At 43.3% G+C, this 15732-nt stretch overlaps 1 protein-coding gene across 11 annotated transcripts in view; it reads left to right on the forward strand.

Annotated features, from left to right (window-relative positions):
- Positions 1 to 6866: 6866 nt before the first annotated feature.
- The window catches only part of LOC132381224 (ankyrin repeat and SAM domain-containing protein 1A-like), a 496261-nt gene continuing 487395 nt past the window's right edge, over positions 6867 to 15732 (forward strand). For all 11 annotated transcript variants that reach the window (XM_059950560.1, XM_059950567.1, XM_059950559.1 and 8 more), the window contains exon 1: positions 6867 to 7099. In XM_059950560.1, the coding sequence (XP_059806543.1) occupies positions 6957 to 7099 (143 nt within the window). In that variant the 5' untranslated portion in view covers positions 6867 to 6956. The remainder of the gene's footprint in view (positions 7100 to 15732) is intronic.

Raw genomic sequence — 15732 nt, forward strand, 5'->3', positions numbered from 1 at the left:
ACTGTGGGAACTACAGAGGCATTTCACTACTTTCTATTGCTGGAAAAATCCTCGTCTGCATCATCCTCAACAGATTGATTCCAACAGTGTCAGAAGAGAATCTTCCTGAGTCACCATGCGGCTTTCATCCCGAAAGCAGCACTGTCGACATGACTTCACAGTGAGACAGATACAGGAGAAGTGCCTGGAACAGAACATGACATTATACCCTGCCTTCATTGATCTGACGAAGGCGTTTGACACGGTCAACAGAAACGCACTGTGGATCATCCTTAGAAAGCTTGGCTGCCCGCGGAAATTCACTCCACTCATCCGCCTGCTCCACGACGGCATGACAGGAGAAGTGGTCTCAGTTGGTTCCCCATCTGAGACTTTCAACATCTCAAATGGCGTGAAGCAAGGCACCAGTGATCTTCAACTTCTTCTTCACCCAAATGCTGAAGCATGCTGTTAAAGACCTAGACCTGGGTATTTGCATAAGATATCGCCTAGACAGAATGATGTTTGACCTGAGACGCCTTGCTGCAAAGACCAAAATGATGAGGAGGCTCATCACTTAAGCCCGGTTTGCTGATGACTATGCCCTCATGGCCCACCAGGAGAACCACCTGCAGATGATTGTCCACAAGTTCTCTGCAGCCTCAAAGCTATTCGGCCTGACAATCAGCCTCTGTAAGACTGAAGTTCTCCTACAGCCTGCACCAAACAGTCACCCTCCTCAGCCATGCATCACCATCGATGGCACTGTCCTGAAGAATGTGGAGCTTCAGGAAGCACCATCTCCTGTGACGGATCCCTTGACAAGGAGATCATAGCAAGGGTCCAGAAAGCCAGCCAGGCACTCGGGAAACTCCGTGTCAAAGTTCTGGAGCACAAGGACATTCAGTTTTCAACCAAGCTCAAGGTGTACAAGGCTGTGGTCCTCACCTCTCTCCTGTACGGCTCGGAAACCTGAACCCTGTACCGCAGGCACATCAAACAGCTGGAGCAGTTTCACATGCGCTCTCTGCGGTCGATCATGAGGATTCAATGGCAGGACCGAATCACCAACCAGGAAGTCCTTGACAGAGACAACAGCACAAGCATTGAGGCAAGGATCCTCCAGGCCCAGATACACTGGACTGGCCATGTAATCCACATGGGTGAAACAAGAATCCTCCAGGCCCAGCTACACTGGATTGGCCATGTAATCCACATGGGTGAAACAAGAATCCTCAAGGCCCAGCTACACTGGATTGGCCATGTAATCCACATGGGTGAAACAAGAATCCTCAAGGCCCAGCTACACTGGATTGGCCATGTAATCCACATGGGTGAAACAAGAATCCTCCAGGCCCAGCTACACTGGATTGGCCATGTAATCCACATGGGTGAAACAAGAATCCTCAAGGCCCAGCTACACTGGATTGGCCATGTAATCCACATGGGTGAAACAAGAATCCTCCAGGCCCAGCTACACTGGATTGGCCATGTAATCCACATGGGTGAAACAAGAATCCTCAAGGCCCAGCTACACTGGATTGGCCATGTAATCCACATGGGTGAAACAAGAATCCTCAAGGCCCAGCTACACTGGATTGGCCATGTAATCCACATGGGTGAAACAAGAATCCTCAAGGCCCAGCTACACTGGATTGGCCATGTAATCCACATGGGTGAAACAAGAATCCTCAAGGCCCAGCTACACTGGATTGGCCATGTAATCCACATGGGTGAAACAAGAATCCCCAGACAGCTGCTCTACGGTGAGCTTGAACATGGCAATCACAATCAGGGCTGCCCTAAAAAAAGATTCAAGGACAATTTGAGATCATACATCAAATGGGCAGACCTCCAGCCTCAACAACTTGAGGAGTCCACAGCCGACAGGGCTGTGTGGCGTGCCCTGACCAGAAATGCTGCATCTGACTTTGAGAATGCCGAAATCAGCTCCTTGCAGCAGCACGAGACCGACACCACAAAGTGGTGTATGCACCCGTTCCAGCAACCGCCATTCCATGTCCAAACTGCAACCGCATGTGTGCTTTGGCCTTCGGCCTCCGAAGCCACTTGCGTATCCACAGATGACTGCAGAATGTTTAGTGTTCCTCGGATCCCAAGAGACAACCACCACTGTTATTTTACAAGGGCATTGCGTGAAGGTCTTCAACTTATTCAAGGTTTTACATGTAGTTAAAGTTGGTGAACTTGAAACACTGGTGTAGAACTTACCAGAAAATGCTGAACGTTCCATACTAGACAACCAGCATTTATTCTGGCATGAGCCAGAAGATCCAAAGCTGCTATCTATATTCTGACTTCCCCATTAATACAGTGGAATTGTGAAGGAAACGTTGTTGCCCATCTGACCTGACTGGGGTCTGCAAGTGAGGAAATTGAGGATCCAATTGCACAAGGAGGTTTTGAGGCTAAGGTGTTGAAGCTTATTGATTTGTTTTGAGCGTAAGATAGTATTGAATGCTGAGCATGCTTACTGTCCAGATGTTCCAGTGTTGAGTGAAGATCCAATGAAATGGCATCTGCTGTGGACTTGCTGTGACAGTAGGCAAATTGAAGTGGATCTCACTTCTTAGGCAGGAGTTGATACGTTTAAATGATGCAACATTTAAAGTAAAAATATTTTTAAATCCCTTAATTAATTAAAATATGAAATCAAACAATATTCAAAAAGATTAATTGCCATGTATTTTCTGTTCTTCCTTTCAGCAATACCTTTCCATGGAAAATGAATAGGCTCCAGTTCCTATCCATGAATTAGGAATATTGAAAAGGCCTCCTATTCCATCTTGGTAGTCTCTAATCTGATGGCATGAACATAGATGATCATTATGTAATTTTTTTCCTCCCCCTTCCCACTTCCTCTGTTCCTCTTACCTTTTCTCCTCATTTGCCTCTCACCTCTCTCTGATGCCCCTTCTTCTTCCTTTTCTCCATGGCCTACTCTCCTCGCCTAGCAGATTCCTTCTTCTCCAGCTCTTTACCTGTTTCACCTAACACCGGCCAGCTTTTTACTTCATCTCCCCTCCACCACCCACCTGGCTTCACCTTCTTTCTGTGCCTCAGATCCAGCATTACATTAGTTCAATTTCAACTATACTTTCCTAAGCAATTCATACTGTCTTAGATAACAGCGAAATTCTCATCGCAACCAGTGACCTTAAACTGCAAATGAAAAAAATCTGTCTCATCCACATACAGTCTTCATGTGTAACAAAAATGAGTTTTAACCAAAGCTTTGATGGTGATGGATGCAACAGCAGAGCTCAGTTGGTCAGATGGAGTCATTGAATGGTGGGATTAGATTCAGCTGCTTTTTTTCTTCTTCACGAGCCTGATCTTGAAATCAACAGCAGAAGTTCAACTAGTGCCTGAGCAGAGGAGGTCATGGATTGATACATCAGAATGGGAATGTAGATAGAATTGAAGTGGGAGGTCACCAAGAGATCCCACTTTTTCTGGCAGATGGAGCATACATTGGGTCATATAGTAGATGGTCCCAACAGACTCACAGGTGAAGAGCTGGTAGGACAGTTTGGGGCGCTGAATTGCAGTGAGGGAGGAGGTGTAGGGGCAGGTGTGGCACTTGTTCCAATTGCAAGGATAAGTGCCAGGAGGGAGATCAGTGGGAAGGGATGAATGACAAGGGAGACATATCATGGAAAGCAGAACGTGGGGAGGAGGGAAAGATGTGCTTGGTAGTGGGAACAGCGAAACATAATGTGCACCACTGACAGCACCATTGTTATGGGTGAAATAAAAGGTGGTGACAAATCAGCATTTCGGAGAGAGACTTAAAATCTGGTTGAGTGGTGTCACAACAGTAACCATAACCCAACATCAGTAAAACCAAAGAGCTCATTATTGACTACAGGAAGAAGAAGCTGGGGGTCCATGAGCCTGTCGCATCAAAGGGTTCAAGGTGGAGAGGGTCAACAATTTTAAATCCCTGTATACCAGACAATCCGTCTTGTGAACAGCAATACACTCATTGGCCATTTTATAAAGTACTTCTCTATACCCGTTCATTAATGCAAATATTAAATTAGCCAATCATGTGGCAGCAACTCAATGCATAAAAGCATGCAGATCTGGTCAAAAGATTAAGTTGTCGTTCAGACCAAACATCAGAATGGGGAAGAAATGTGATCTAAGTGACTTGACCATGGAATGATTTTTGGTGCCAGATGGGATGGTTTGAGAATCTCAGAAACTACTGATCTGGGATTTTCATGCACAACAGTATCTAGAGTTTACAGAGAATAATGTAAAAAACAAAAATAAAACATCCAGTGAGTGGCAGTTCTGTGGGTGAAAACGCCTTGTGAATGAGAGAAGTCAAGAGAATAGCCAGACAGCTTCAGGCTGACAGGCAGGCAACTTATAACCATGTGTTACAACAGTAGTGTGCAGAGGAACCTGTCTGAGTGCATAACGTGTTGAACCTTGATATCGATGGGGTACAGCAGCAGAAGACCATGAACATGCACTCAGTGTCCACTTTATTAGGTACAGGAGTTGCCTAATAGTCACTGAATGTACTTTAAGTGTCATTATAAAAAAGGCACAACAGCACTTCTACTTTCTTCGAAGTTTGTGTAGTTTCAGCATGTCATCAAAATTTGACAAGATGCATAGAGGTAAGTACCCTGCTGGGTTGCTTCATGGCCTGGTATAGAAACACCAGTGCCCAGGTACAGAAAAGGCTACAGGAAGTGGTGGATACAGCCCAAAGAAGAGAAAATCTGCAGGTGCTGCAAATCTAAGCAACACACACAAAATGCAGGAGGAACTCAGCAGGCCAGGCAGCATTTATGGAAAAGAGTAAACAGTTGATGTTTTGGGGCAAGATCCTTCATCAGAACTGGAAAAAAAGTTTAGATAGATACAGCCCAGTTCATCACAGGCAAAACCCTCCCTACCACTGAGTATATTGACATACAGCACTGCCACAAGAAAGCAGCATCCATCATCAAACACCACCATTGTGGTCTCTTCTCACTGCCACCGTTGGACACGAGGCACCACACCACCACGTTTGGGAACCATCATACTCCTGGACAACTACATTCACCGTTACCCTAAACTGATTTTATAACCTGCAAACTCACGTTCAAGGACTCTTCATTCACGTTCTCAGCATTATTTGCATTTGCAGTTTGTCAGTCATTTTGTAAAATTATAATTTACAAAAAATCCATACATAAACACCATCTGGTATGGAGGGGTCACTGCACAGGATTGGAAAAAACTGCAGAGAGCTGTTCTCACAGCCAGTTCCATCATGGGCACTCGCCTCCCCAGCATCCAGGACACCTTCAAAGGCAGCATCTGTCTTTAAGGACCTCTCCACTCATCACCCAAGACATGCCCTCTTCTCATTGCTGCCATCAAGGAGGAGGTACAGGAGCCTGAAGACACACTCTCAATGTTTCAGGAACAGCTTCTTCCTCTCCGCCATCGGATTTCTGAATGGACAATGAACCTATGAACACTACTTCAGAATTTTCCTCACTTTTTGCACTACTTATTTAATTTATATGCATACACATTGTAATTAATAGTTTTATTATTGTATTGTAATGTACTGCCACAGAACAATCAATTTCAGTGATATTAAACCTGATTCTGTATTTCTTTTTTCCCTGTAAATGTCTTTGAAATTTGTGAAGAGGATTAAATGTTGTAATTAAAATAGGGGAGTAATACTCTATTTGAAAATATTTGGACTGATAATCATATATCCTAATTCATTTTCTTTGGATACTGGCAGAGTCCAGTTTCAATCCAAAGTCCCAGCACAAAATGTAATCAGCTTATTTCGAAATTAATTGCCTAGTTGAAGAGTATCAGACTTTGCCATCCCAAGCCCGGCTGTGAAAGGGGGAGGGTTGGGCATGGGACTAGCACCCACCCTGTAAAAACCCAGAGCTACAGAAATGCCACCAGGAGCTCCAAAGACCTCATTCCTGAAGATGGGCTACATCTGGGGACTGGCCCAGAACAGGGCACTGTGGCAAGCTGCTGCCAGTGGTCTATATAGGGGTAATATAGGTCTATATAGGGAGAGTATCACTTCTTCTCTGCCCAGTGATTCAGCTAGCAGAGTTCCTATCTCATACTCCAGTCACCCATGTTCAATCCTGATCTCTGTTGCTATCTATGTGGAGTTTACATACTGTCAGTGAGATCCCCTGGTTTCATCTGAGTTTTGGTAAGTAATTGGCCACCGTCAGTTGCTGCAGTGTATTGGTGAGTGGTAGAATGTGGTGTTTGATGGGAATGTCGGAACAATAAAAATGGATGTGTAGCAAATGTGCTGGACTTGCTGGACGAAAGGAGACTGTTGCTGACTCGCCACTGTCACCCACCCCTAAACTAATTCACACAAACACCAGCTGGGCGTAATCTGCAAGCGGCCGGGCTAAATTAAAAAATTCGCAAGAACACCCAGAGTTGCAAACACGAGAAAATCTGCGGATGCTGGAAATCCAAGCCCACAGAGCTGATTCAGTTCCAACCACCCAGCGAAATACGCTGCCTCGAAAATCAGATTAACCCTAATGAAAACTTGCCATGCCTGACAGACACCTCTCGCATAGAGGTCTGCTTAGCCCCACTTGAGCAAGGCCATGGAGGAACTCGGCAGGGGCAGGGGCAGCAGCATCTGCGGAGGGGAGTGGACGTTTCGGACCGAGATCCCTGATTAGAGGTTGGGGCCGCGGAAGGAAAGCCCCGTCCGTCGTCCCGGGCGCACGGCGCACACCTTGGCCGCTGGAGGCGCGGCCGGAGCGAGGCTCCGCGCCCGGAGCTCGTGCGCACGCGCGCGCCTGCTGCCCGCTCGGGGGGGGGGGGGGGCGGGTGGACGAGGAGCCTGTGCGCCTGCGCTGACCGTCTGGCTCGAGTGGACGGGGGATCGCGGCGGTGCCTCGGCGGATCTGCGGCGACCCGACGGCGGCATGGGCAAGGAGCAGGAGCTGCTCGAAGCGGCGAGGACCGGCAATGTGGCCGTGGTGGAAAAGCTGCTGAGCGGCAAGCATCGGTTGTCGGCAGGCGGCAGTGGCGGAACCGTGTCCCTTCCTCAGCTTTCCAACCTTCTCAGGTGGGTTCGGCAGGCAGCAACTTGGGACTCGAGTAAGGATGAGGAGGGGGTGGCTGGGCCCGGCCCGGGACGAGGCGGGAGTGGGAGTCGAGTGGTTTGTGTGGGGCAAGGACTGGCTGTGGTTGCTTGGAGCCGTATCGGGTCCTGTGTTTGATAAATACGTGGTCAGTGTTGTGTATATGTGTGATCACCGCGTTTAGAAACAACTCGGTGGTTCTAACTGCAGATAAACAGTTTTAGATTGACGAGTGAGCTAATGTCACAGGAGAAGTGACTTAAAAAGCCGTTTTAGTTTCTTGCATGGTGACGGAGTTGTGCAATCTGCAATGAGTAATAAAAGTTGAAGTTAAAGGAGTGAGGAAATGGTTGTAATTTTTATATTGTAACTTGGTTTAAACGATATTAATGTGTGAAGGTCGTTTACTTTGTAATCAGTTGTGAATGGAGTCTTTAATACGAAGAAGAGGAATTATTTGTCTCGCATTATTATGTTTGTAACAACTCTGTTTATACACAGTTCAACTTAAGCGCTGGCTTACGGGACCTCGAGTGTGATGAAGCAGATAAATTTACCTTTCGACTTGATCGTTATTAATGTTTAGAGCTTGCATACTGTGGGGTTCTTCAAATTTGGTTTCCTTGTGCCCCTGGTATTTGTTTAAATAGAAAATAGTTCGCATCCCCTGATTATTTGGGCTGTCTTACTATTGTACAATGCATTTTCAATATTGCAAGCACTGCTGTTATGTTCTCAGTAGTTCAGTAAACTGGAAACAGCAAGCAAGCAGCAAGTGCTATGGGAAATGGGAAGCACCCATTGATATTCCACAAATATAGTTGTCATATTCAGTTTATTGTGATAAAGGATAGAAAATAGATTGGATATATGAGAAAAGTTTTACATTGTATTTCTTTCAAGCAAGATAAATTACTTGGTTTAATGCAAATTGGTCTTAAATATTTGGGGACTTGTATTTGGTTTGAAATGTAGACTCATGAAATGAAAAAAGGTGTTTTGAGATTAAATGTGTGGATCTTTGTTGCTGTGAGGACTAACTGAATTAAGCGTGACATTGTTAATTTTGTTGTTGATGGGACATAATGTTTTTGGTATAAAAGATTTGGGAAGAAACATTTAATCACTTTTAAGGGGTTGGCTTTCTATGTAGGTTGGCATTCCACAAAATTCTTGTATACTGTTATCAGAATGTAGGGTTAGCTGCAAGACAATTTCTTCCAGTGGAAACAAGTATTGGTTATTAGCCTTTCTGCCTATTTCAGGATAACTTTATATTGGGCTTAAATTAACTTCAGAATAAATTTGTAATTTCATAGGTAACTGTTATCATCAACAAACCTTGATATTAAATCATTGAGATCCTGCTGAAAAGAATCCTGCTCTTTTGTTCCCCCATAAACAGAGCAGAGGAGACCAGCTGGTTCTACTTCTGACATTATTACCTGTGAATTTGCATGTACATGTGATTAAAATTGAGAAGACTGTTTCTCTTCGAGCTTGGTGCTCCCTTATTGCCTTATAGTGTGGTGGGTACTAATTATAGGTGTTAATAGACAGGTGAATTCAGGAATGGGAAAAAAGCAAATATAATTAACTCATTTGGATCATATGGGGAACACCCATTATTTGTTTTTGAGAACCAAGTGCTTGGGATTGGATTTTATTGCAACTCAAGGAATACAAGCCAACTATGAAATAAGAGCAAACACGAGGAAATCTGCAGATGCTGGAAATTCAAACAACACACACAAAATGCTGGTAGAACACAGCAGGCCAGGCAGCATCTATAGTGAGAAGCGCTGTCGACGTTTCGGGCCGAGACCCTTCGTCAAGACTAACCGAAAGGAGAGATAGTAAGAGATTTGAAAGTAGTGGGGGGAGGGGGAAATGCGAAATGATAGGAGAAGACCGGAGGGGGTGGGATGAAGCTAAGAGCTGGAAAGGTGATTGGCGAAAGTGATACAGAAAGTGAAATAAACCTGATACAAGTGAACCAAATTTCCTGTGCCAAGGGTGATACCAATCATGCAAATGATGTTGGAGAAAAGTAAAATGCTTGAGTAAACTTAATGCAACACTGATTTACTTTTTATTGGTTGAAAGAGATTACGTTGATGTTTAAGTCAAACAGAAAATACAAAAGGCAGTGGTTGATTGCAGCTTTGTTCTTTTAGTTAGTGTTTTGGATTTGTGTGCCATTTTAATTGTGCTTCTCCTCATTGGTTGGTGTAACCAGTTCTTAGATTAATCTTAGTAATGATTTTGAACCAATTATAATCTGTTTCTTCACACTGGGTGAATGACAGTTCTTTGCTGGGAACCAATTTCACTTCTCCCACTGCCAAGAGTGTTTATAGGTATCTAACTGCCGATAGGCTTTTGTGAAAAGATTCTGACACAAAACTGTGGAATTGTGAATGGGGAGGAAGGTTGTCAAAGTATTTGGCAGTACAATCGGCCCTTCTTATCCGTGGATTCAATCAACCGCGGATCGGGAAAACCCGGAAGTTCTCTCTCTAGCACTCGTTGCTTGAGCATGTACAGACTTTTTTCTTGTCATTATTCCCTAAACAATACAGTATAACAACTACTTACATAGCATTTACATTGTATTAGGTATTATAAGTAATCTAGAAATGACTTAAAAGTACAGGCAGACCCCGAGTTATGAATGAGTTCCATTCCTGAGTCCATCTTTAAGTTGGATTTGAGGTTGGAACAGGTACATCCGGTATTATTTAGTGTCAGTTAATCGAACGTTTTTCTTAGTTATATAGTACATATTTTACCTTTCCATGCATATAAAACACTTAAGAAACATACGTATTTCAATTATTTAACCACTGCGTTGCTTGGTAATAATTGTAGCTTTCATCGGGGCAGGGCCTTTCACATGCTCCGTTAAAATTGTTCCGATCGTTGACCGACTGTAGCCTAACGCTTTTCCAATGACTGATAGCGTTTCACCTCTTTCCAATTGCTTTATTACTTCTACCTTATTTTCAGTCGCGATCATGATTATTTTTGTGAACAGAAACACTGTGGATTCAGAGCTGCACCACCAAGTCCTAATGTCCACTGCACAGAGCCATATTAAATAAAGTCCGGGGTTCCGCTGGGTCCTAAAGACCACCGCAATGAGACATGTTAAATAAAGGAATTGAGCAAATTTTGGTATCTGCGGCGTTCCCGGAACCAATTCCCCGCAGATAAGGAGGGTCGACTGTATATAGACCAGTTGGAAACGTGGGCAAAGATATGGCAGATGGAGCTTAATTGAGACAAGTGTGAAATGTTGCTCCTTCGTAGGTCAAATAAAATATACAATAAATGGCAGGGTTCTTGGGAATATTAATTTGCAGAGGGATCTTGGGATTCAAGAGTGTAGCACCCTGAAAATGACAAATATAGTGGGAAGGATGATAAAGAAGGCTGGCAGCAAACTTCCTTCAGTGTGTGTGTGTGTGTATAGTGTGTGTATTAAATAAAAATTGGGAAATCATATTTGAAGTATTGTGTGCATTTCTGGTTGCTGCACAATAGGAAGTTAAGGGCTATCTGATAGAAGTGTATAATATTATTAAAGGTCTAAATAGGGTTGATGGAGTCATTTTCCCTGTGCAGAAATGTCAAATACGTGAGAACGGCTTGAAGGTTAGAGGGGAAGATTGAAAGATTTATATCGGAAGTTTTTTTTTAATGCAGCATAATATGTGCCTGAAATGCACTTTCAGGGAATATGATGGAAGCAGATATGATTACAATGTAAAGAAGTATTTAGAAGGCACATGAAAAAAACAAGGAACAAGCTTATGGGGATAGTTTAAATTGCCATTGAGTAAGCTCAGGCAATATGGGCCAAAGAGTATTATGTTGAAGGATATGTTTGATTATTTTTGAAAGGTGTGTTGTGGTTTGGATTTGAGGTAGGATCAAAAGCATTACCTTAGCTTTAGACAGTATAGTTTTAACAATGCAGTGACCTGGGAAGAATAAAGCTTGCAGACTGATTGCTTCCTCTCACAGTCAACTAGTTTTGAGTTGCTAAACAAAGATACCTCAAAGTGCATTGTTTCTAAATAAAGCTGCAAGGATACCATTGGCTAATGTGTGAGATCATGTGCAATAGCTGAGTCCAGTAGATTGCCTAAAAATAAAAGACTGCAGATGTTGAAAAGCTGAAATAAAACAGGCAATGCTGAAAAGATTCAACAGACATGCCACATCAGTTCTGATGAAAGATCTTCAGCCTGAACCATGAACACAGTTTTTCTCACTACAGATACTTACTGACTATTTTCCACCACTTTGTGTTTTGACTGAACTACCTATCATCTTTCCAGAATGTGGCATTCATTTACATTGTTCAAGTGAATATTACATTGTGAACTTGGATTGCCTTAGTATATTTCTGCTTAACTTTGTGTTTAACTTGGGCTTTTTTTCCAATTGTAGAGTTTGTCAGTGCTTGAGCTGCAGATATTAATGCAATAACAAGTATAAGCTCATTATCTGAGTAGGTCATGGACATAGTTTAAAGTTTAGAGTTTGATGAGTTGAAATTGGATGCATTGGTGTGCATTCAGCATTCAAAATTGTGTTTGTGTAGCACTGTGAAAGTTGGTATATTATTAAGAGTAAAATGAAAATGCTTAGAATCAACATAATGGCAATTTAATCTGTATATCTAATTTCAAATCTCTTACTATCTTTTCTTTCAGTTAGTCCTGACGAAGGGTCTCAGCCCGAAACGTCGACTGTACTTCCTATAGATGCAGCCTGGCCTGCTGCATTCCACCAGCATTTTGTGTGTGTTATTTATCTAATTTTAAATTAGGTTTTCAAGAAGCAGTAAATATGTGTTAATGCTGGGTCATGCTGAGTGTAAATTCCTAATCTGTAGATTTAGCCGTAACACAATCACACTTGAGAGGATAGCCAGGTTCAGGAAGGAGAGAGTATACTTTCAGATAACTTTGTAATAAGAATTTCATAGAATTGAGAAGGAGATCCTCCAAATAAGGAGTCCTTGTTATGTGTTTTGAAAAAGAAAGATCAGGCAAAAGCACACCAAGGCACAAGGGAATATCTCAAAGGAATGACTTCCAGTTTAAAATGGCGCTATTGAACACATACAACAGCTCTTTGGTAGTTCAAAGGGCAAAAAAACAATTAAAAACTTTATTAATAACACTTTTTCTGAAGTAAATTGTGGTAAACTATCACCACAAACAATGAAGAAGCAAGCAGAGGTGAAGCTGAATCGAAAGATGGGCCTTGTGGGCATGTCACAAAGCTGAAGTGTAGTGTGTTCTCGGGGTTGCTGATGGAGTTGGTGTTGCAGTTGGAGTGAGCGATTTGGAGAGGAGTTGATGTAGAAGAGGTTCAATGCCCATCCGCCTGACCTGGGTGCGAGTTTAAATCACTCCCAAGCATCTAGCTGATTTAGTGAGATTGAGAACAGCTTCCGGCTGCGCAGCCCAAGTATGTCACTGTGCTGGGATCCGGGTCCAAGAGTGAAACACCACCCAGTGCTTGAACAATTTAAAAGCTGATCCATAGAGGCAGAAAAGCCCGTGTGTCAGTACTGGAGGTAAGGGTCAGGCTGATATTGCTCACTCTCCTATGCTGTTCTTTTCTCTCTGCGCCACCAAAGCTGTGAACCTCTTTGGCAGCTGTTACTGCAAGTTTCGCAGCTAATATGAACTGAGATACTCCGGCTGCTCCAGGGAGTGGACCTCAGGACTCAAGCTGGTTCGGAATGCTGTAGTTTGCTCCTATTGTTGGCATGATGTCTGTGTGTGTGTGTGTGTGTGTGTGTGGGGGGGGGGGGGGCTGCCTGTATGCAAACAAATCTCAAGGTGTATAGTTTATACATTCTTTGATAAATAAGTGTACTTTACAGAATAGAAATATGCAATATGCTCTTTGGGTATTATTTGAAGCCTGACAATTGTAGGTACCAAGGTAAAGGGTGTCTCAGAGGCTGGAAGGAAGTTGAGAAAGAAAACAAAATTTGTTTATAGATACCCATGTGGACTAATGCCATGAGAATAATAAAGAGACTTTGAATTGATAAACAGAAGTATCTTGAACACAAGGAATTTTGCAGATGCTGGAAATCCAAAGGAACTCAGCAGATCAGGTAGCATCGATGGAAGTGAATAAGCAGTTGATGTTTCACGCCATGATCCTTTTTCAGGACTGGAAGGGAAAGGGAAAGATGACAGAATAAAGATGTGGGAAGAGGAAGATAATTAGAAGGCTATAGGAGAAGCCAGGTGGGTAGGAAAGGTAATGCATACAAACAAGCTGGATGAACTCAGCAGGTTGGGCAGCATCCGTTGAAATGAGCAGTCAGACTGCTCATTTCAGCGGATGCTGCCCGACCTGCTGAATTCATCCAGCTTGTTTGTATGTGTTGATTTGACCACAGCATCTGCAGTATACTTTGGGTAGGAAAGGTAAATGGCTAGAGAGGAAGGAATCTGATTGAGAGGAGAGAAAGGAGGAGGTGAGAAGAGATGAGAGGCCAGATTGGGTAACTTTAAAATCAATGTTCCTGAAATTGTAGCATAAGTTAATTGGCAGATAAATTGATCGGAATCATTAACATACGGCTAAAGGCTACTGTGAAAGAGAAATCTCCACGGCTACTGGAAATATAGGCTATCAGCACCCTGACATACAAAGGAGCTCCTACGGTACTGAAACCCAAAGTCTGACATCAATACATGGATTCCTTGGAATGCCAGAAATATTTACTTTTCTTTGTCTTGTGGCATTTGTCCAATCAGTATTTTGTGTTTTTGATACCAGCCATGGTATGTTAACTGTAGTGAGTTTTGTCTTTTATGACTTGGGCCAAAATTAGCTTATAAATTTAAGTAAAAGTGGAACCCATTCATTATCTGACACTGGCCTGTAAAGTATACCAAGGTGTCGCATCTTTGCGAAGGCAGTGGTATTGAAAAAGTGCAGATGGACCAGTTGTGCATAGGGATAATGGCAGTGACTAGAGTGATTCAGAATCTCATTCAGATGTAATAGTATAGAAACATAGAAAATCTGCAGCACAATACACGCCATTGGGCCCACAAAGCTGTGCCGAACATGTCCTTACCTTAGAAATAACCTAGGGTTATCTGTAGCCCTCTATTTTACTAAATTCTATGTACCTATCCAGGAGTCTCTTAAATGACTCTATCATATCCGCCTCCATCACCGTTGCTGGCAGCCCATTCCATGCACTTACTACTCTGGGTTTTATATAAAAAAAATCTTACCCATGACATCTTCTCTGTACCTACCTCCAAGCATCTTAAAACTGTGCCCTCTCGCATTAGCCATTTGAGTCTTGGAAAAAAGCCTCTGATTATCCACACGATCAATGCCTCTCAGCATCTTGTACACCTCTATCAGGTCACCTCTCATCCTCCATTGCTCCAAGGAAAAAGAGCAGAGTTCACTCAACCTGTTCTCATAAGGCATGCTCCCCAATCCAGCCAACATCCTTGTAAATCTCCTCTGCACCCTTTCTGTGGTTTCTACATCCTTCCTATAGTGAGGTGACCAGAACTGAGCACAGAACTCCAAGTAGGGTCTGACTGATGTCCTGCATAGCTGTAACATTACCTCTTGGCTCCTAAACTCAATCCCATGATTGATGGAGGTCAATGCACTATATGCTGCCTTAACCACAGAGTCAACCCGTGCAGTAGCTTTGAGTGCCCTATGAACTCGGACCCTAAGATCCCTCTGATCATCGACATTGCCAAGAGTCTTACCATTAATGCTATATTCTGTCATCACATTTGACCTACCAAAATGAACCACCTCACACTTCTGAGTTGAACTCCATGTGCTACTTCTCAGCCCAGTCTTGCATCCTATCAGTGTCCCACTGTAACCTCTGACAGCCCTCCATGCTATCCACAACACCCCAACCTTTGTGTCATCAGCAAATTTACTAATCCCTCCTCTTCCTCATCCAGGTCATTTATAAAAATCATGAAGAGAAGGGTTCCCAGAACAGATCCCTGACGCACACCACTGGTTACCCACCTATATGCAGAATATGACCCATCTACAACCACTTTTTGCCTTCTGTGGGCAAGCCAATTCTGGATCCACAAAGCAACGTCCACATGGATCCCATGCCTCCTTACTTTCTCAATAGGCCTTACATGGGGTACCTTATCAAATGCCTTGCAAAAATCCATATACACTACATCGACTGCTCTACCTCCATCAAGTGTTTAGTCACATCCTTAAAAAATTCAATCAGGCTTGTAAGGCATTTGACAAAGCCCTGCTGACTATTCCTTATCATATTATGCCTCTCCAAATGTGTATAAATCCTGCCTGTCAGGATCTTCTCCATCAACTTAAGTAAAACTCACTAATCTATAATTTCCTGGGCTATCTCTGCTTACTTTGCTCGAATAAGGGAACAACGTCTACAACCCTCCAATCCTCCGGAACCTTTCCTGTCCCCATTGATGATGCAGAGATCATTGCCGGAGGATCAACAATCTCCTCCCTCACTTTCCACAGTAGCTTGGGGTACATCTCATCCGATCCCAGTGACTTATGCAACTTGATGCTTTCCAAA

Source organism: Hypanus sabinus, chromosome 25 (genome assembly GCF_030144855.1).
Source record: "Hypanus sabinus isolate sHypSab1 chromosome 25, sHypSab1.hap1, whole genome shotgun sequence".
Taxonomy (NCBI): Eukaryota; Metazoa; Chordata; class Chondrichthyes; order Myliobatiformes; family Dasyatidae; genus Hypanus; species Hypanus sabinus.